At 39.6% G+C, this 22,027-nt stretch overlaps 1 protein-coding gene across 2 annotated transcripts in view; it reads left to right on the top strand.

The window, feature by feature from the left end:
* Dapp1 (dual adaptor of phosphotyrosine and 3-phosphoinositides 1) overlaps positions 1-22,027 on the top strand; it is a 46,226-nt gene that overhangs the window by 3,677 nt on the left and 20,522 nt on the right. For both annotated transcript variants that reach the window (XM_047565635.1, XM_047565634.1), the window contains exons 2-3: positions 12,840-12,962; positions 15,870-16,003. In XM_047565635.1, the coding sequence (XP_047421591.1) occupies positions 12,840-12,962; positions 15,870-16,003 (257 nt within the window). The remainder of the gene's footprint in view (positions 1-12,839; positions 12,963-15,869; positions 16,004-22,027) is intronic.

The following is a 22,027-nucleotide window of genomic DNA, read 5'->3' as shown; positions in this document are numbered from 1 at the left end:
TGTACCCAAAAGCGAAGGAAGAAGGAAAAAAAACTATCCTAAACTGTTGCTCAGTTTCACTTACACATGGGTGGTGTGGGATTAGGGGGAGGCGGGAGGGAGCGAGGCCCATTCCCCAATGGCCAAGGGTGTGAAGTACCGTGGGTGAGAAGCAAGATGTGGACTGTAGTCAGGTCTTTTCTACTTTCAAAATCAAAAGACAGGGATTTGGCCCTGTGATGGAGGCTGCTTTCAGCCCCCTTCGCGTGGCGGCGGCCCCTGGTTCCTGAAGCCTCTGACCGGACCCCGGTGACCAAATGGATCTGGCAGCTCCCTGCGCCTAGGACCGCAGGACCCGCCAGGATCCCAGCTGACCAAACGCGTTCCCCACTAGGGAGGCGGGTGGGGGCTAGTGGGAGCTCTGCATCCAGTTCTTCCAGGCTTATTTTATAACGGAGTAAGAACCGACCTTTGAAGATGCCTGCACACAGCAGCGCGTGTTAGATGACAGAACAGCCCGACTAGCTGTGTTGGATCAGCTGGACACAATATAGAGTCAAGAGAGAACGGCATAGGAGGGCTGGTGGAGGTTTCCTGGTGGTCTTCTCAGACCCAGATTGGGGGAGGGGGGCATGCGCAGTTTGAAGAGACGTGTTTCAAAGACAGATTCTGAGTAAAGGATGGGGATGAGTTTCCATTGATTTTAGTTGGGTAACAGGAAGGACAACAGTTGGCATGGCAACTTAAGGTGACATAAATGAAAACGTCAGCAAAGATTAAGATATATAGATCAAGCTTTCCATGAACTTGCCTGAGTTACAAGAACATTTCAAGAGCAGGTCTTTCACCAGAAACAATTTGGAAGACAGGAAAGGCTGCCATTGTGTCAATTTGTCAGACACTCTCAAGTTTTAGCCATCTGCCAGGTAAAGCCCTCTGCCCCTCACAGTTTACCACCCTGACCCTAGACAAATGATCACTGTGAGACTGAGAAGCTGGCTAATTCTTCTTTGAAGCTAATACAACCGTCATTTCCAGACTTAAAGGAAACAGTGAGACTGCTTTAGAGATTATCAGATTCCTTTAAAATACACACATACACACACACACACACACACACACACACACACATTTTGTCTATAAGGACTTACGTTTTTATCAGTTTTGGAACCTCAGCTGTAACTTTTAGCTTCTGGAATTATATGACCTACTGTTACTCTAATAGAAATACAGGGAGCTGTTTAAAAATGTGAGTTTTGGCCTATCTTTAAAAATGTTAATGTCACCTCCAGTTAACCTTAAACACACTCAAAGGAATCTACAAAAGCTCCCCTTCAGTGAAAATTCTGTCATCTTGGGATTCTAAAAATGGAAGGTGAGCTGTTGGTAGTATGTAACTAGCATGCAGTTGGAGCTCATCTTGACTCAACTGTTTCCTCTTCGGTTTTGTGTTTTTTGTTCCTCCGTGGGTGACTTCCTTCTCCTTACACGTGAAAATCCGTGCCCCACGTTCTCCACAGTGGGTGGGGCTTCTCTGCGACACTCTTCCAGTCTTCCATTCGTTTGTGGCTCACCTGTTGAATGGGGACATTATGCAAGGCGCCGTGGGGATACTGAAATAAAGAAGAAATGACCGTGCAGGGACAGGATGCACAGGCAGGCGTAGTTAGAAGGCTCCGCCGTGCCGGCTGAGGGCCCCAACAGTGTCCAGAGAAAAATGCTTACCTGTTGCAGAAAGGAAGGAGATCATTGGAAACAGAGAAGATGATCCTGTCAATTGAAGTTATAAATGGTGACATTTGATATAGAAAAAACAGACAAATCCCCCCACGAGTAAAGGAGTAAGAGTGGCAAACGTGGCACTCAGAAAATAGGAGACCACCCGGTCCCTGGGACCGTCTGTTCCCTCAGTCCCACCTCCCGCTGCAAGAAGCTGCCACCTGGCTCTCCTCCTGTTCTCCGGTACTCCTTTCATAAATGGACTCTTGGACTTTTTTCTTTTTAAGTCCCGGTTTAATTTCTGGCTCCTACCACTCCCCTTAGAGGCTAAATGCCTATTCTGAGGTCATAAACTTTTGACTTCTCCTCCCTAAAACCAGCGACGGGGCAGGGTCTGGGAGGGGTCTTGGCTCCCTTTCTTGCTCACCTCCAGCTCCTCTGTGGTCAGGGTCCCTGAGGCCCTGCTCACGGGTGCCTGCTCACTTCTCTGTTTAAAACCAGTTACGCCTTACGGAAAGCCTAGGAACTATCATTTAATTCATCTTGATACCAATGATTTAAGAAAATCTTACTTTTTAGAGGCACACGTTGAATTTTTTAGGGTTAAAGTAACTCGATATTTGTAATTTAAAGCTGCTTATCAAAAGATATATTGGTAAAGAAAAAAAAAAAAAAAAAAAAAACTCTTCTGACTAATCTGGTACCGTGGCGCATACCTGTAATCCCAGTGATTTGGGAGGAGGAGGATTGCAAATTTGAGGCTGGCCTCAGCAATTTAGTGAGACCCGGTTTCAAAATAAAAAATAAACGGGCTGGGGATGTACCTTAGTGGTAAGCCATCCCTGAGCCCAATCCCCCCGGACAAAACAAAAACAAAAACGAAACAAAATTGTTCTAACTAAAGTATGGGGGCTGGGGATGTAGCTGAATGGTAAAGCATTTGCCAAGCATGTGCAAAGTCCTGGGTTTGATCACAGAACGGCAAAAAACAAACAACAACAACAACAACAACAAAAACCTTCTTATCTGAAGCACTGGTATTATTTAAATGTGCCCATTGTCTATATTACTATTTATATTACTTTCCTGTACATCTAAAATTATTCATAATAATCAGTTTAAATTACCATAATACATATTAACTATCAAAAACTGAGGGAATAAAGCATCAAAAATATCAGCCATGTTCTACCATCTAAATTATATTGTTCAAATTCTTTCCAGTTTTGTAAAAATATTTTTCTGTGAACATGCACACACTCACACACACACACACACACACACACACAGATTGAATTGCAAAATTGTTTCTATACTACATGCATAATATTGCTCTTGCTTTCTGGTTGGATATTTTCCATTTCCTTCTCTGTGTCAGAATAATTACAGGATCTAGTCTTGGCCCAGCCTGTTGACCTGTGTTAAAGTTGGATTCTTAGTTTGGTCCAGATCAAGAAGGCCTGAAACAGATCTGCCAATGGACAATATGGAATATTTACAGGAATGTGAAATTCCATGATCATCATATTTTGTTGTCAGGTGGATTAACTGGGTAGTTAGTATGTGGGTGGAAGTGGTCCAGAGTCAAGAAAACTATTTAAGTGGTTTACAGATTGGTGAATGAGAAACTAGAGTATGGATCTGGAACAGCAAGGAAGGAACAGGGGTGGAAGCCAGTAATTCCATTGAACTAAGAATGATAAGTGATTAACATCTAAACAAAACTGGTTCCGGTGGTTTTGTGTATTTTTTCAAAAAGGAATCAAAGACACTTTGAAAACCTTAATGTCTCACAAGTATTTTTTAAATTTGTTTTTTGTTTACTTTATCACTATAAATTTCTAAAGCTGCCAGGGTTCCACGTTACTGTTCTATTTTTATTCGCCACTGGTAGTTTATGTTTTGGGTCGATTCACCAAATAATCTTAGAGCCATTTTGCAGATGTTAATCCTGAGGTGCTAAGAGGTTTGGCCATCAACTTGCTTTCTCCTTTGAAGGCGAACTCCTTAGGAACAAGTGGAACTGTAGGCTATTCATCTTTGTCATCTCCATCCGAGACTATCGCTTGACAAAGAACAGATGTCTAAGTGTTTGTTGAATTGCTACAAGTCAAAGCCAAGACCAGAACTCAAGGTCCTAACTCCAGCCTGAGAGCTCTCTACCACACCAACCTGGTGATGGATTTGCACTCATCACCCCAGAATCACTCAGTCCCCTCATGCCCAACACTTTTTACTGGTGGGATAAACTGACATCAGTTAGAGGTATCATCTGAACTGTGGAATAGAGAAGAAATAACTAATGGAACAAGGATCTGGCTGTATTTTTTATATCCTCAAGACCGGGACTCTTTCCTGCAGCTGTAGCTTCCTGAAAGTGGCTCTCTCTGCCTCCTGTACTAACCCACAATGGCAGGTAGTCACTGGCAACCACAGACCAAAGACAATTAACCTGGAGCCAGCATTTTATGAAGAATAGGATACAAGAATAATCAGACTGAGTGAAGAGTCAACTAGATTCCATTCCCCAACCCTCTGCCAGGAATCTCTGGTTTTGAATTCCTGCCTAACCCATCTAGACCTTCTCAGATTCTCATACCAAACCAGGCATTTACTGTGCCCAACCACTGGGGAGCCATGATGCTCTTTGGGTCTTGCAGCCAGTGCATGCTGCCCTGGGAACTGAGCAGGACCTTTGTCATGATGAGATGCAATTTCCACTCCTCCCTCAAGTCAGTGGCGGGAGCTGTCTCTCAGGTAACTCCAAGTCACTGATTTTTCTGGATGTACTGACCCATCTCTGGGTAGGCTCTGTGAGTCTGCCTCTAGATGTCTGCATACTTACCTACCCGTGGCTCTCTGCCTGAGCCTCTGGTTCACTGGGTCTGTACATGTGTGACCTAAGTCACTGTTCCTAGTATTGTTGACTGTTTGGTTGAGCCTGTGGGCCTTTATCTGTGTCTGCTTTTGTGTCTCTTTCTATCTATTTGTGTACAGCTCTGCGATATTTGTGTCTCTGGCTCTTTGTACCTCTCTTGTGTCTCTGAATCTCTGAGTCTGTATTCTATCTCTCTCTCATTGTTTCCATCCCCCAGAACTTCTGGTCTCATTTCTCAGACTCCTTCAAGAGCAGGTTTTTCCTGGTCTCTAACTCCCACAGAGTTCTCTTCTCCCTTTGAACAGAACCCTAACTCTCACCAGAAACATTGGAACCTGCTTTTAGTTGATGGCCAACATAGTCAGCTTCTGTCATCACTCAGGTCTGTTTTCCAAAGCCTGGAACATCCTCACCAATTAGCTTTGCTAGTATCATGCACAAATGTGGGCATTTACAATATTGTTATAGAAAGCCACCACCATGCTGAGTCCATCATAGAAACATCCCTTCTGGAAAGATTGTGGGGAACCTTCAGTATACATCGAACTATGCCTGAATGTGGCCTTATCAGAAAACTTCCTTTTGCAAGGCCTCTGCTTGCTTCTCTGCTTAAACAGGGTCCATCACTATGATCAGTGGAAAGATAAGCTCACAGCTGTGAACATGTGACTTCACATGCTTACAAAGACAATACCATCTTGTCATGGATATACCTGACTATGATACAAATCACAGGACCAATAGCTCTTGACCTAAATAAGACAGTTTCTTATCTTAAACCCAGGATTTCTCTTACACAGAGGACCAGGAACTTTATCTTTCACAAAGTTGAAGTGTCCAGCACCAACTCTATGAAAAAATGAATGTGAATAAAATAGCAGCCAGAAAATCCCATGGAATAACTCAAATGCTGAGGTTTTATTAGCTCAAGTAAAGATCACCTGGAGAGGGGGAGCCCAATAGATTCATCTTCTGTTCTGTCATTGCGTTTAGGACTGTGAGACTGAGCTATATGTTCAGGAAGACAGGATACAAATCAATTAGCTATGCCAGCCATAGATTTAGAGAAGTGAGTGACGCCTCTGTTAGTTTTTAGTCTAGAGAATTCAAAGGGTGTATCAGTGTCATTCAAAAGTGAGGATAATTTTTTAAATGAAGACTAGAGAAATTTATCTAAAGAAGAGTTCTTTTGTTGGTTCTGGGCCTTCTAGTGACTTTTACACAACCAGAAGTTTCTGTTCTTGTCTTAGATTGAAATGTAAATCCTCTTTATAGCTCTATTGGGACAGAGGTATATTCTATTTGGTTCTATTTCACTTCTTTTTGCCAGGAAGGGGAAGAATACATCATTAAATCTATGAATAATCTGTAGACATAGCTTACTAAGAAGTTTTATCATCGAGAAATGCACTATGTAGTCTGCTTCTCACTCTTGAGTATGTATCTACCTTCCTAAATAAATCTGTCTATGCCTTAAAAAAAATGCAATGTCTAAGTGGAAGTGTGGCTTATGTTTTAAATTGCAAGCTTGCTTTCTGTGCCCACCAGATCTTCCAGCATTGTCTTGCATTAGTCCCCAATATGAACACACTCTTTCAGCTAGGCATCCTGTTGCTTCAAAATACTGTGCATACCTGAACCCCCATGCCATTACTCATGCCGTCCTTCCTCTTAGAATGTCCTTTTGTCTTGCTACCTATCAATTAAATATCGAACCTTCAAGCCCCAGCTCCTGATCTTCCTCCTCCTTGAAGCTTACCCTGATCATTCCAGCCCTCCATGAGCTCCCCTCCCATAACATTTACTGTCCACTGCCACTGAGATGGCAGCTAGTTGGCAGTTTCTGACTCTGCTCACCTGAAGACTCTTCTCTTTTCCTTCTGCAGTGCTTTTCAAACACCATGTGCAAAACAAAAACAAAGCAAAACAAAAAAATCACTGAGTGCAACCTCTATGAGTTTCAGGAGTCACAACGATATTTACTCAAAATGAATAGAAATGAAAATATTCAAGTAAATAGCATATGGAAGGATCAGTGTTGTTTCCTGCTACTCTATGTGTATTTGTGATATATATGTGTTCATGTATGAAGGCACTGGTATAAAATACATTGTATACAGTAGATCAAAATGAACCCAAGTATTATATATAACTAAAAAAAAAGCTATTAAAAATTATTTTTAAAAAATCGAATGGGATAAAGAAACATTGAAGCTTTCAATATGCTGGAGCAATTCCTCAGAAGGTTCTAGTACAAAGAGGCACTGGAGTGAAAGCTGAGGAGGCTGCCTGGAGGACCAGCTTTCTGGATCTAGTCTGCTGGCTTGCTCTGTGGTTGAGTTTATTTCCTGTAACTTACCAAGAGGCAGCTATGAAAATTCTTTAGTGGGTGGGTGTTTCCTAATTTGTTACTGTATCGTGGAAGGGATAATACCACTATTTCCTTCAAAGTCAACTGCTAGCTTTGATAATTTTATAAACCCAGTTCAAATATTCTTTTGAAGCTTGATTAGTCTGTTCTGTTGACTCTATCAACCTTGAGACAAAATGTGAAAATATGTAGACCTTGGAAGGGAAAAGAAGAATATAACACATTGTTTCTAATACATTGTTATAAATAGTAGTTTCTTGCTCCTTTTATTCTTCAGGGAAAGTAAGACAAAAATAATTTTTTTAAGTTTCAGGAAAATTAACCTTATTCCAAATGCATGAAGCATCTAGGAGAATGTCTGGCATATTCACAATATATTGTATAATTTAGAAAGCTCATAGTTTGTTCTTGTCTACAAAAGTGTAAAAAAAAAATCACCTGAAATGTTCATAAAAGAACACAATGTTCCATAAGTGAAAATAAGGTTTTCTTTGTAGGCATTACCAACAGTTACTTTAACAGATGAAGACATGGAGGATGTTACTTGGGTGAAATCACATAGCTTATAAATTAAAAGTGATTGGAGTGGATGGACTAGCTGAGGAAAGACTGGAGGCGAAGGCGCAGACAATATTCTCACTGACACTCCACACATTTATGGTTCAAGGTGGCATACTTTTTCACTTGGTATTTCCCAGTAGTAAATTAGTTTGTCATTGCACTAACTCTAAAAACATCACCCTTCTAAAACCAGCAGAGGAAACGGACCTACTTGGGAGTTTTAATTAACAGTAGGTTCGGTGTGAATCAGTCACACCATGCAGTTGTGAAGAAACGAATGTAATGCAATCTCAGGCTTTTTATGTGTGCCCAGCAGCAAGAACAAGAGAGATGCTAACCTTCTGTGTTTTACAAACCAGTGCATATCATTAAGACAGAATTTTAAAATATATATGGAAGATATTCAGAAGAGATAGGTCTTTGGATGATAAGGTCCCTGAGTGATAAATGAACTGAAATTCTGTCCTAAAAAGAGAAGATGAAGATGATGGAAAAGAGAAGAGGATACATTTGAAGTTCTTTCAGCTGTTTATAAAGTATCATCTATGTAGCTTCAAAAAGTAGCTCTGAGACCATTTGTTGAAAGCCATACAGCAGGGGTGGCAATTCAATGGAGGAAAGAGTTTTCTGTCCATCAGTTATGGAAGTATGGCTAAACTTTCTATAGAAGTACTGAATCTCCCATCATTAGATAGGTAGGTAAAGATTAAATAAGAATCTGTAGGGTTTCAACATTATTCAAATGCTACAAAAAATTGAAAAGAATATAGACTAAGCAGATGGTTGTGATTTTTTCTGTAATGAGGGATTATACGTGGCTTTCATTTACTAAGTTAAGCAGTTTTAATTGTTTGGTTAAAAAAATATAATAGAAACAAGCCAGGTGCCATGGTGCATGCCTGTAATCTCAGCTACTTGGAGGGGAATTACAAGTTCCAGACCAACCTGGGTAATTTAGCAAGACCCTGTCTCAAGATAAAAAATAAAACAGGCTGGGGATATAGCTCAGTGGTAAAGTGGGTTCAATTCCCAGTAACAGCAGCAACAACAACAACATAATAATAATATAAAAAATAGAAACATGACTTTTGTAATTATCAGACGCAAGTTTGCAGTGAAGCCAGTGAAGTTTCAGCTTTGGGTTCCCTCACTTGTGCAGACCCCAGTGCTGTGGATAGTAAATGCCAACTCAGAGTATTTAAGACTAGAACCTGCTGAGTGTGGTGGCGTACTCCTGTAATCCCAGCTGCTCTGGAGGCTGAGGTGGAGGATCACAAGTTCAAAGCCAGCCTCAGTAACTTAGTGAGAGACCCTCAGAAACTTAGATCCTGTCTCAGAATAAAAGATAAAAAGGGTTGGGGTTGTGGCTCAGTGGATAAGCGCCCCAGGTTTCAATCCCTGGTACCAAAAAAATAATAAATAAATAAGAGATTGGAACCGATATGTAGTCATTTAAAATGCTCCAGAACTCTACAACTCACATATGAAAGATCTGATAAAGGTTCCTCAAGTCACCAACAAGCCTAAAAACTTCATTATCAATATCACACTGCAAAACTGAAAATAATGTTTTGAACAAGTTAATTAATGAAAATTAAGTTATTTTTCTCAGATTTGTGCTGTTTGTGGTATTTGCTCCCCAAATTTTACTTTCACATACAATTTTGCAGCGAACACATTTGTTCATATTTTCTTCTGCTTAGATGTGAGTGCTTCATTAGGCAGACACTGGAAGTAGAATGGTACATTAGGTTCAGTTATGGGAGATGTGTGAAATTCTCCTCTCAGCTACATACTTACTAATAATGGATGATAATCTCCATTACCCCAAAATTTTCTCTAACATTTAGTACTGTCTAATCCTTCTCTTTTAGCTAATCTGGTGGATAAAGAAAATATTATATTGCAGTTTTAATTTATATTTACTTGATTAGTAGTGAAACTTTATTTGAAGTATGTATTTCCTTTTCTATGAAAGGTTTTCACTTTCTCTTTTTCCTTTTATATATTTTAATTTTTACTATATTTTCCTTATAATCAGAAAAAAAGTAATACTTCAAAGATCATGTAATATTTTTCAAGACCTACTTCGATGTTGACTCTTTCAGGGAACCTAGTTTTGATCATTCTTCCTAGGACATCCCTTGTGTATTTTATTCCTTCTTGGATATAGTTTGCAAAGTACTTTTCTTTTACTACCGATTAAATTAATGGCTTCTTAAAGCCCTATCTGGGCTTTTTCATTTTCATGCCCTTACCTGCTTAGCACAACACTCTGCACAAGGATTTGTACAGATCTGAAACAATTTGAAGGTACAGAAGGTTGATTATGGAAATGCTACAAACTTAACTCTACTTTTAACTTTTAGTTCTTTATGCACACAGACTCAAACCATCCTTATCAAAAGATGTGCCGTGTTATTTGAGTCTATATCCACTTCCCTGACATGCATCAAAGTGTTCTCAGAAAGAAAATTTTCAATCAACTAAAAGGGGAAGTTGAGACTTTAGTGGGAGAGTTATTTGGGGAATGAGAATTCTCATTGCATCATAGATATAGCCATGTGTACTCAGCTCCGGGGCAAGTTCCATATTAGGTTGCCCTGGCCCCATATTCCGTGAAAACTAAGATGGCAACATTGATTGATGCAAAGCTGCCACCTAGAAATTAACACTCTGAGGATTTTCCAAGGTGACTCTTGCTTTATACTCAAGTGTTTCTTATGTATTTATCTTCTATGATTTTATTTAAAAGATTATCATAAAAATTCTTAGTAAAAATTGTCATCAGGATATAATTAATTTTAGAATTCTGTTCATGCTTTAAACACAGACTGCAGATCTCTTGAAAAGATAGAAGTGGTGGTACATACCTGTAATCCCAGAACCTTGGGAGGCTGAGTCAGGAGGATCACAAATTCAAGACTAGACTCAAAAATTTAGCAAGACCCTGTCTCAAAATAAAACATAAAAAGAACTGAGGGTATAGCTCAGCAGTAGAGCATCCCTTTGTAGAGCATCCTCAGCACCATAAACACACACACACACACACACACACACACACACACAAAAGGGGAAAAAAGAAATTCAAAGGAAAGTGCAAATTCTTTGCTTTAAAATTTTGTTTTAATATTTTTTCAAATAAGTGATCTTATTAAATCTTATGCTGAAATGTTCATCCTGAGGTTAATTATTGGCAAAATATATTTAAGAACTTGTGACCTTGCAGAGATTTTATGTATGTACCAAGAAGAATTATCATTTTGGCTTTAGTTGAACTTGAGATTTACTATGGCTTCCCTTGTAATTCTTCCAGCTGTGCTTTGAAAGCATTTTTTTAGCGAACAGATTTGAACTTGTCTGAGAATGGGTTCAATGAGTGGGACTGCTCTGGGCAAACCACTCAGTGGGGTTTTTAATAAAATGCTTTTCATGCCATTTCTATCAGCTAACAAATACATTTTTTAAACTGAATAAAAACACCTCTGCCCAAAAGAGGAAATATGCTAAAGAACATGCATTAAGAAATGGAGGTTTAGGAAACAGATATCTTGAACACCTATGTAGAAACTTCCTTCCACAGATGTACTTGTGATTATTCTTATCACTCAGGCTATACATGCCATAGGGACATCACAGCCTATGAGATTCATGACAAGGTCCTTCACTGCCAGAATAGTTTTTGCATGCTCTACACATCTCTTTAATAGCACTTAGTTCATCACATAAACGTGACCTGTGTAGTTATCCATCTGTCCTTTGTCATCACTGGCCTGGACCGTGGGTCCCTTGACTCTGTTATCCTCAACTATCTGTTATCTGAATTAAATGGGAAGGAATAAAAAATATATGTGGACAAAAATAAAATCACACCACAGAGGGTAAATGGCAAGTTATGGCTTTGTGACTTTCAATAGCTGAATGATAGTAACTAACCTCCTGATTCTTGCTGTCTACCAGTCCTGGGTCAGTCACTCCACCTGTGTGGACATGTGCAGTTCTCACAATTGGCCTACAAGCTACAACTATTAGTTATCCTATTTTGGACATGAGGAAACTGAGAGACTCATATTGATAAAGTAACTTGGCCTAGATCTTGCTGCTAGTAATAGGTATCACCTGGCTTAGGACCTGGGCAATGAGATTCTGGGGGCTACAATTCCAGTTGCCACACTGGACTGTCACAACAATTCCTTTAAAAATATGCGAAAGGCCTGTCATTAGTAGAACATAGAAGAAAAGAACAAAATGTCAAGCAGTGTGCTAGAATGCCCTTATTCCCATAGAATTAGTAGTGCAGGGACAGACCTGAATGCCAACTAGAGGCACAGACTAGATCATAGGAGGAAATCCAGGAAAATGATTAGCATTGGTATCTTTTGGAGAAAGAAATGGGGACTGCATCTCAAGACTGAAAAATGCTTTACTTTCACCATGTCTTCTTTTGAATTATTTGAATTTTTTTCTTTTACCATAGATACATGTTACCATTTCTAAAACACAAAGATCAGTTTAAAACACACACACACACACACAGATGAATTTGAATCTCCTTGGGACTTTCCCATCTCTTCAGATATTTGTCAGTTTAACACAATATTTGATAGGCCTGTGCTCACTATAAAACATCAGAATTCCTTCCAACTGACTTCATTTCACTCAGGACTATGGACTGTAATACAGTAGCTTATTGGTTTTCTCATGAAATGGTGCCATACTTGGCAAAATAGAGAATAAGAGACAAAGACCAAAATAAAGAAAGAAAATTGGTCAAAACCTATTTCTATGGCTGTTTTGAATTGGACTTTCTAAAAGTTTCTGTTCATAAATCAATACTCTATTATTCTGATAAGACTGCCTTATGAAGTATCACAAACTCAGTGGTTTACCCAACACCAGCCTTTCATCTCACATTTCTGGAGGCTAGAAGTTTAAAACCAAAGTGATAATAAGATTGTTCCTTCTGAGACCCATGAGGCTATCTCCTAAGTTTCTCTTTCTTAAGAGGACAGCAGTCACATTGGATTAAGGTCCACTTTAATGGCATCATTTTAACTTGATAAAGAACTTATCTCCAAATAACTTCACATTCTGAAGTACTGGAGGTTAGGGCTTCCACATGTGACTCTTCAGGACACACTTCAACCCATGACATGCTGCTATTAGCTAACTCTGCTCTCCGCTTCAGCCTTGTTCTGATTGGGCTGAGAGCTTGGTCTCTGGCCTACCAATGATGGAAGGCAAATTGCTAAGGAATCTTCAGAGGGAAGCCCAGTGAAGAAGTCACCCCATGGTTTTCCCTGAGTGAAAATGCTGTTCTCTCCTTTCTAGGTGGTACCATGGCAACCTCACACGTCATGCAGCTGAGGCTCTTCTCCTCTCCAATGGACGGGATGGTAGCTACCTTCTGAGAGACAGCAATGAGCAGACTGGACTGTACTCTCTCTCCGTGAGGTAGGGTGTTTAAGGACTCCGAGTTCAGCATGGTCCCATCTGTCATTTACTGACTTTCTCATCTCTCAAATTGCCAGATAACAAAATTCCCTGATTCCTTTTGGACCACCAGGTTAGATCTCAAACTCTGAATTGTGAGACTATTAAAAAAAAAAAAAAAAATCCCTGCTCCTTCTGGCAGGAAAACGATGTCAGAGCTGGAGGAAACTTTAGAAATTATTTAACCCCAAACCTCACTTGGATGATGAAGAACAAGAAGCCCAAAAGGGTGGAATGTATGGCATCTAATAAATCAATGACAGAAAGAGCACCACAATCCAAATCCCTGAATCCTGACCTAGTGTCCTTTCCACTATTCCCAAATGGATTGACTTCCTTTCTTGAGACTCCATTTTCCAAATGGTAAGAATCTAGCCTTCCCAGGCGCATCCAGCTGTGCAGTGGTTGTTCAGGCCTTTTGGGATATCTCTTCCCCACCTGCTTCTTTCTGACTGGCATCCCAGATCGGAGAGGCTGACCCAGCTCATGGTAATCAGGTGCCTGGTTCCCATCAGCCTCTACACTCGCTTCTACTGATACAGAGAAGTCTTCTTGGGCTCTTGTGCAGATCTCCATAGGTTAGACTGGCATGTGAGGACCTCACAAATTTCCCTCATTCACTCACATTGACCTCAAACTGCCATTGTGTGACTGTCTGATGGCAGCTTTATGCACCCTAGGAAGAAAGTCACAGGTTCTCTTCTCAGTGAAGTCCTCCAAGCTAATCCTGCATGGGAAGGTTTCCGTTTCTCTCCTGCTCTACCTGGCCCATGCCTCCTTGTTACTAACTCAGTAGTAGTGTCTGTACTCTCTTGGGCTGTTGAGTCCTCCTTTTTGTCCAGTTCAGTCACAGCTTCTGTTTGTTTTTTGTTTCTTGTGTTTAATCTCTCTTTCTGACAGGAGGACATGACTTGTCACAAAAATATTTCCCCAAACAACTAATGACAAGTTATTTAGGAGCTTAAAAGCCCAGAATTAACATATTTGCTTATCTTCTCTTTGGGCTTAAGACTTTCTGTATTTTTTTTCTATGCTACAAATAAATTTCCAAAATACTTAATGACTTAAAACAAAATAAATGGGTCATCTCACGATTCCTGTAGGTTAGAAGTTCAGAAACAACGTGGTTGGAGTCTCCAGAAGTTCAGGGTCCTTGCCAGGTAGATATAAAGGTGTTGGATGAGGATGTGGTTCCTCCTTTTCTCCTTCCCTCCTTCTTTCTCATTCATGTCCTTGTTGCTGCAGAACTAAGGTTCCCATTTTCCTTTTAGCTGTCAGTCAGGGACAAATGTCAACTCCTAGAAGCTCCCACAGTTCCATGCCACTTGGCCTTTGTGGGCAATTCATAGCATAGGTGTTGCTTTCTTCCAAGTCAGCCAGGGCATGTCTCTCTGGTTTCTTCTTTTATGAATAGAGAAAATAATTGATTCCACAGAGTTCATGTGATTAGTTAAGGCTACCCAGGTAATCTTATCATCTTAAGGTAAACTGATTTGAGACCTTAATTACCTGCAAAGGTCCTTCACAATCACATCTAGAGTAGCTTTTGATTGGATAATTGGAACCAGGTATGTGTGCTCCAGGGGTTTGGAGTTGGGGCCATCTTATAAGGCTGCCTGCTAAACTTTCATTCCCTAATCGTGAATCTGAGGTCTACTTGAAGAGAATAGGGGGAATAGGCAGAGAGCAGTTAGAAAGTTGAAGAGAAAAAATGCACATTCATCAATATTTCTCATACTACCCTGCCACATTTTGTTTATAAATTTTCTAAATAACATGGATGGGGAAATTATTAGAACAAAAATGGAATTCCACTCAGGTGGCAGTAAGATACCAATTGCTAATCATGTTAAAAGTCCATCAGATGGTTAGTGCTGATGCTTTATTGAATGGATCCAAAAAAAAATCTCAAAACACATGTGGAATTATTATATCAAAGAATGTTAATTTTCCACTTATGTGTGTCTCATCTGAACAATTGGATCATAAGCTCCTTATGCACAGATAGCATGTATGAATTTTATTTTCATGAAAAATTACAAATAAATTATTGGGAGAGGGACCCAGCAATCTTGGTTTTAACAGGTCCTGCAGGTGATCCCGATGCACACTGAAGTTGGAGTGTGGGCATGGGCCCCATAAATAGGAAAAAATAGGAGATGAGGCTAGAAAGATAGGATAGGGAACAGATATATATTACTTAATGTTCTACTTCATTTCCAAATGAAGAAGAAAATGACAATGTAGGAAATTGGATATTTTACTCAGTAGGCAGTGAAACAGACAAGAGAGGAAAAGGACTGGGCTCAAAGAATTGATTGACAGAAGCAGAATTCTGACTGATCCCAGAGAAGGAAAAGAAAAGACCAAGGACAGAGAATAGAGTGATGGTGTTAAGTGCCATTTCTTCTCTCTCTCTCTCCTTTTTTTTTTTTTTTTTTTTTTTGTATGTGTGTGGTGCTGGGATTTGAACCCAGGACCTTAATGCATATGAGGCAAGCACTCTACCAACTGAGCTATATATCCCCAACCCCTCTAAGTGCCATTTCTATCATCTCTATTCCCTGACCTTCTTAACTCACATCCCTTAGAGGACTAATGTTCAAGGACTTTCAATAAGCCCTAGGAAGGTAGGAAGAATTGTCTCTTGTCTTCCAGTAGAGTGAAAAGTTGAAAAGAGCATACTGTGCCAAAAGAAATTACTGATGGTCTCTAAAACTGTCAAGGATCTCAATGACTGCATTTTTAAGAACTGTATCTTTAGTTCTTAAAAATTGTTAATGGTGATGCTAATACCCAAGACCACGTTTGCCTTCAAAAAGATATTCAATTGTCAAATAACACTAAGCACTTCTTTTTTCCTTTCAGGGCCAAAGACTCTGTCAAACACTTTCATGTTGAATATACTGGATATTCATTTAAATTTGGCTTTAATGAATACTCATCTTTGAAGGATTTTGTCAAGCATTTTGCAAATCAACCTTTGATTGGAAGTGAGACAGGTAAGCTAAGTCCATTTTCTATTGTTATAACTGAATACCTGGGACTGGGTGATTTGTTGAAAAAAAAAGCTTATATACTTTATGGTTCTGAAAGTTCAAGAACGTGGCCTCAACATTGACTTGGCTCTGGTAACTTCATGCTGGGTCATGACATGACAAGAAAGCATCACATGGTGAGAGTCAGGGAAACTGAGAGACCTAGCCGAATCAGTTTTCATGAACAAAAACCCATTCTTGAGATAACCTATTAATCCATTAATTCATTAATCCACTAATATAAAAATGGGTTAATCCATTCATGAGGGCGGAATTCTAATCACTTTTTAAGAGATCCTACCTATCTCACCTCCAAACAGTATAATGGAGATTAAATTTCAACATAAGTTTCAGAGCAGACCAACCGCATTCAAACCATAGCATAAGCTATGAACAGTTATTTGACCTTTGAAATATTATTTCAAGATGAAAGAGCAAACCATAACACATGCCATCCTGATACTGGAATTATCCAACTTGTTTGTCCATACTATTTAGAGAAAATAAGTAAAAGTCCACCTCTATGTCTTTGTGACATAGATTCACACTTTTATTGGCCTAAATGGTGATAAATCTCAGTTAAATCAAAGTCTGGCACAAGACAAAGCTACAGCACAAGGGGATCTCTAAACTTAATTAAGGCCTGCTACCATAAACTTGTTAAGTACTTGTTTTCTTGGTAAACTTGCCAGTGGGCTTTCTGCTAACTTCTGTGTGAGGGAGGAGATGTGATCATTAGCTTCTTCCTTTTCTGCTATTTATGTGGCCTGGATAGACCCTGATATGAATCATACAGTGTCTAGTAACATGAAAAGCACAATGGAAACCACAGAATAGTTGCTTTGCTTTATACTGACATCACCAGGTTTATAATAAAATGTTCTAATCTATAAAGTGGAAACTCTAATCTTTTTCTTCTTTTTGTTTTTTCCCCTGGCATAAATTCTCCCAGTCAGCCCTGAAAATTACTTCCCTATTTAACCAGCAGGTTATTCTCATAAACAAATGGCAAGTGGGGCTGTTTTTCTCCTGCTTACCTTGACCTTGGCAAGCATATCAGTTTCTCCAAACTCTTCACTTCTCTTGTTTCAAATTCTTGTCCAAACCTACACTTGATTTTTGTTCTTCAGTTCTTGGTCACTGGGGAGAAGAGATTTGTGAAGCCAGGGTTTTGTTATGATTACCTCTATTTTTATCCTTATCTCTGTTTGCCAGGTCCTGGTCCAATGCAGAGTGTTTGGGTGAATGAATAAATGAATGAGTGGGTGATTATGAGTAGGAACTCTATAGCTTTCAAAACCATTATTTTTCTGCCTTCTCTTCTTTCCAAGCAAAGTCAGCTCCCTTCTTTTAAACTCTCTTCCTATACTCTATTTTCAATTCCTTTCATCATTCTCTCTGCTCCTTCCTGGACCCTCTCCCAGTCAGAGGAAGAGTACATATTCTGCATACTGGCAGATTTCAAAGCAGTTTGAGATCAAAATGAATGCAGTGCATTCTGGTTGGACCTTTCAGACACTGCTCCGGTCGCTAGGCAAGAGGATCACCTAAGCCTGCTCCAAAGCAAAGGCACCTTGTCACTGCATTGGGGACAATGTTCAGCTTTCCTGTAAATACATTATTCTGACTAAAGAAACCTTGTGACTAATGCATTAGGGATTGTAATGATTTGTAACCCCAGCTCCTATAGTAGATTCTCCCAAACTAAAATTTACTGTACATTATTATTACTAGAATTACTATTTTGTTTATTATAGTAAAACTTAGGAAACCAGGATTATTATCCTCTCCACAGTCTTTCCTCTGTTCTATTCATTATCCAGTGAAGAATTTGATTTGAACCCTTGCTTCAGGCCCCTGGTGCTGATGGATATGTACTCACTCACTGGCTTCAAGCCATGAGTTAGATTCCACTAATTCTATTCCTCTTATCTGTCCCAGCCAGATGAAGGCCAAGCCACCGAGGCTGGGAACAAGATACAAAACCCATGACAGAGGAGTGTTCCAATCTTTCCCCTCTGGGAGTAATAGGCCTCAGGAAACAAGATAACATGCTGAAGTCACCATGAGTCTTAAGCCCAGCAGGTCTTCAGAAGTCACAGAGTCACCACTGTGGCCTACGAAAAATGATGAATGGAAACTAGGATGCCACCTTCTAAAAATAGGCCTTTTCTTCTTACTCATTTAAGAATCAGCTCCCAACATTGGCTTCCAGTGATCAGGAGACACCAACCTGAGGATTTCTTGTGTACCATAACACAAAATACAAATCCTTAGGGCTTAGGGCTAGGAATGTAGCTCAGTGATGGAGTGCTTATCTAACACGCATGAGACCCCGGATTCGATCCCCAGCACTGGAGAAAGGGGGGGAAAAAGACCAAACCCTCAAATCCTTCTTACAGTTTATGTTAGATTAAGATCTTCAGGAAACACATTTGTCCACACAGTGAACAAGGCCTTGCCAGGGCTCTCACCTGCAGATTCCCAGAACGAGAAGGACTAAGATCTGATGTTGCCAGCCACTTCTGTCAGCCAGTCCCAGACCCGATCTCACCCTGCAGGGCTTAGAGAGTGAGTTTATTAAGGAGAAACTTTTGTCTACTGGCATTACCTCTGAGGGCAAGAGAGGCAGTGTCCAAATAACCAAAACCTTACACTTTTGCCTTAGTTATATACTGTATCTTCAGCAGAGTGAAACCCAGGGTACTTGGCTATGTCTTAAGAAAATCTTTGCCCTCAAGATAGGTGAAAGCGTGGACCTGAAAGGTGAATGTTATTTTACAATGTCTTTTTTCCTCTCATACTCCTATTCTCTACTCTTTAAACTCTCTGGATATGTTTCCTAATCTAAAGAACAAAGAATCCCTAAACAAGATCTGAGGGACCTCTATTAGTTTTAAGAATTCCATTATTGCTGAGCATAGTGGTGCATACTTCAGCAGGACTGAGGCAGGAGGATGGCAAAATTCAAGGCTAGTCTCAGCAATTTAGCGAGACCCTAAGCAACTTAGTGAAACCCTGTCTCAAAATTAAAAATAAAAATAAAAATAAAAAGGATTGGGGATGTAACACAGTGGTTAAGCACCCCTGAGTTAAATCCCCAGTACCCTCCCCTAAAAAAGAATTTTATTATATTATTGTAGTTTCCCCTTTCCCTTATTATAATCTGCATTTAATCTCTAATCTCCATTGAAATTTATGTTCACTCTAATTTCTCCTATTAAGACCCATAAACATTGTTAAGATATTTCTAATTCTCAAAACCCAGTAATTTCCCAAATACCTAACAGCAATATGCAATGTACTCACTTACTTTGGTTTTCCCAAGGGGTCCCTTTAATCTCCCAACATATTGTGCAATTCACTTTTTAAAATATCTTACTTTTTACATTAATATGTAAAAAGTAAGCTCTATGAGGAGAGGGATTTTTATCAGGAACACTTCCTGATACAACCCAGGACTGGCAAGAATGTCGACTCATCATTCCCATAGTAGGTCACGTTGGCCAACCCATTCTCAATGAGCGACAGTTTGCAGCGACACCACACTAGCAAATGCCTGGCAATTCTAACTTCCACAGAGGATACAAAACACGATTTGAAAGGGTGTTTTGTGTTGCATCTATTTTCAATGATAGTAAAATTCAGAATTTGTCTTTCATGAGTAGTAGCAGGCTATTGAGTAAAACATATTCATATTTGTACATGACTTCCACACTCAACTCAATAGACTTGGATATTTGAGAAACATTTTTATTATATAAATATAATTGATCTATTATTAATGTTCACTGTATCTTCTTGTAATTAGCTAAGTTTCGTATATATTCTTGAGAACAGACAACATTTACCTTTATACTTAAATGTCCAAATATTACCAGACAAAATACCTTTTATTTATATATTCAATACTTTTCTATGTGATGTTGTCATGTACAATTTATTACAGTGTGTGGTGACTTTAATCACCAAATCCACATGAAAAATATGATCCAAGTCAAGAGCTGTGTTTGTGCTTACCCTTTATAATACTTGGTTCTTGGTTTTCAAGCTCCTATCTAAGTCTTTTGTAAATGTCAAATTCCCACTTCACTTTTTGTTTTGGTTTGGGGATTCCCAACCTCTTGATAACAGCACAGCTACTATTATTTTATTCTGTGACATCAGCCATTTTACCCAGGTGGCATTTTAAAATAATAAAGTTAAAATTAATTTTAATTGAAAAATTATGTGATACTTCTGAAAATAACTAGATTTATAGAATTTTAGAATTGGAGGGGAATATTTGATTTCTCTTTTATAAAGGAAACTGAGGTTTTTAACTGATGGAAATGTTAAAGCAAAAACTCACATCTCCTTTCTCAAGCTGCCTCCTAAAGAATTCATTTTTTTTCAAACTTTGATATACATGTGAATTCTTGACCACAATAGAGTACAACATTTTTCATGCCATAAAGATTTCCATGCTGACTATACCTGAACTGAGAATAATTATGGTATGATAAGTAAGCACATGAATTCCCAGTTCACCTCCAGCCTCTGCCATTTGCCAATGTGTCCTCAAGCAAGTTACGTAACCTCTCTGAGCTTTGGTGTCATCATCTTGTAAAACTGAGCTGATGATACCAGGTGTGCTGGCACACACCTATAAACCCAGCCACTCAGGAGGCTGAGGCAGGAGGATCACAAGTTCAAGGCCAGCCTCAGCAACTTAGTGAGGCCCTGAACAACTCAGCGAGACCCTGTCTCAAAATAAAAAAATAAAAATAAGAAAAAAAAAAGGGCTGGGAATGTGGCTCAGTGGTAAAGCACCTCTGGATTCAATCCTCAGTACCCCCTCAAAAAAAAAAATGAGCTGATGGTAATAGTTCATATTTCTATATCTTGTGAAGATTAAACACAGGCATATGGAAACATATAAAATATGTAAAATATATAGAATAATTCTTTGCATAAGTTATCACTTGGCCAGAGCAAACTGGGATGTCTGCCTCCATCCAGTCCTGCTCAGCTCAAAAATGTACCTCTGCAGAGCATGTCTGAAACCAAGTTTCATGTCAAAGGCAGGAAACAGCAGTCACCTTCATGCCGTTCAAAAACTGAAGTGAAACTTGCAGCCAAGTTTCCAAGGCCTGTGGTTGCTGATCTTCCTCCCTCTTCTTCCTCCACCACCCCCTGCCTCCTGTTGCCTTTTATCTCTATCTTCCAACTAAGTCCTGAGTTCTTTTGGTCTAAATATCACTAACCCAAAGTTCCTCTTCCCTGGAACCAAGGCGCTATCTTGAACCTCGCGGGGAGATTATGAGTCTGTGGTGGCTACATTAGATAAGTTTCTTTTGATTGCAAACACAAAAACTACCTCTAGCTAACTGGGTTTTAAAAAAAAATGTAGGGGGAGTGGAGCAGAGAGAAGAGTGTAATTTTTTAGAGAGATCTTAATATATCATCCCAGAATTTAAGGACAAATTGAACAACCAAGACACAGGAATCAGCTCAGTCATGATGGCGACTCTGAGGCTTTCAGGAAGTTGAAAAGCCTATCTCAGTCTAGCCCTTCTCATCTCCAAAATGTACCTCTGCAGAAAGCTACTGAAACCAGGTTTCATGTCAAAGACAGGAAACAACAGTCTGCTTCATGCTGTTCACACACTGAAGTTGGTGACCTTCTTTCCAGAGAAGGAAGTAAGGGAACACACAGGAAGTACAGCTAACGAGTGTGGCCCAGGTTGTGTGTTTGTGGGCGAGGGGCCATTGCCTGGTGGTACTGTAGGGCTAGGGGACTCTACCTCTGTATACTGGAATGGAACAGTCTCTACAGGAAGGGGGTCATTGTAAGCTTAGAATGGTCATCTAAAGAGACTTGTCTTCTTTGACACCAGAATTTTATTAGTAGACGGTACCATTTTATGAATAGTTTGTCACTTTCTTTATTCCACAATTGAATCTAGGCTCAAGCATAGTTTTACTAGTTAAAAATGAACCTACTGT

This window comes from Sciurus carolinensis, chromosome 10, assembly GCF_902686445.1.
Source record: "Sciurus carolinensis chromosome 10, mSciCar1.2, whole genome shotgun sequence".
NCBI classification, from domain to species: Eukaryota; Metazoa; Chordata; class Mammalia; order Rodentia; family Sciuridae; genus Sciurus; species Sciurus carolinensis.
This window is presented reverse-complemented; position numbering and strand designations above follow the sequence as displayed.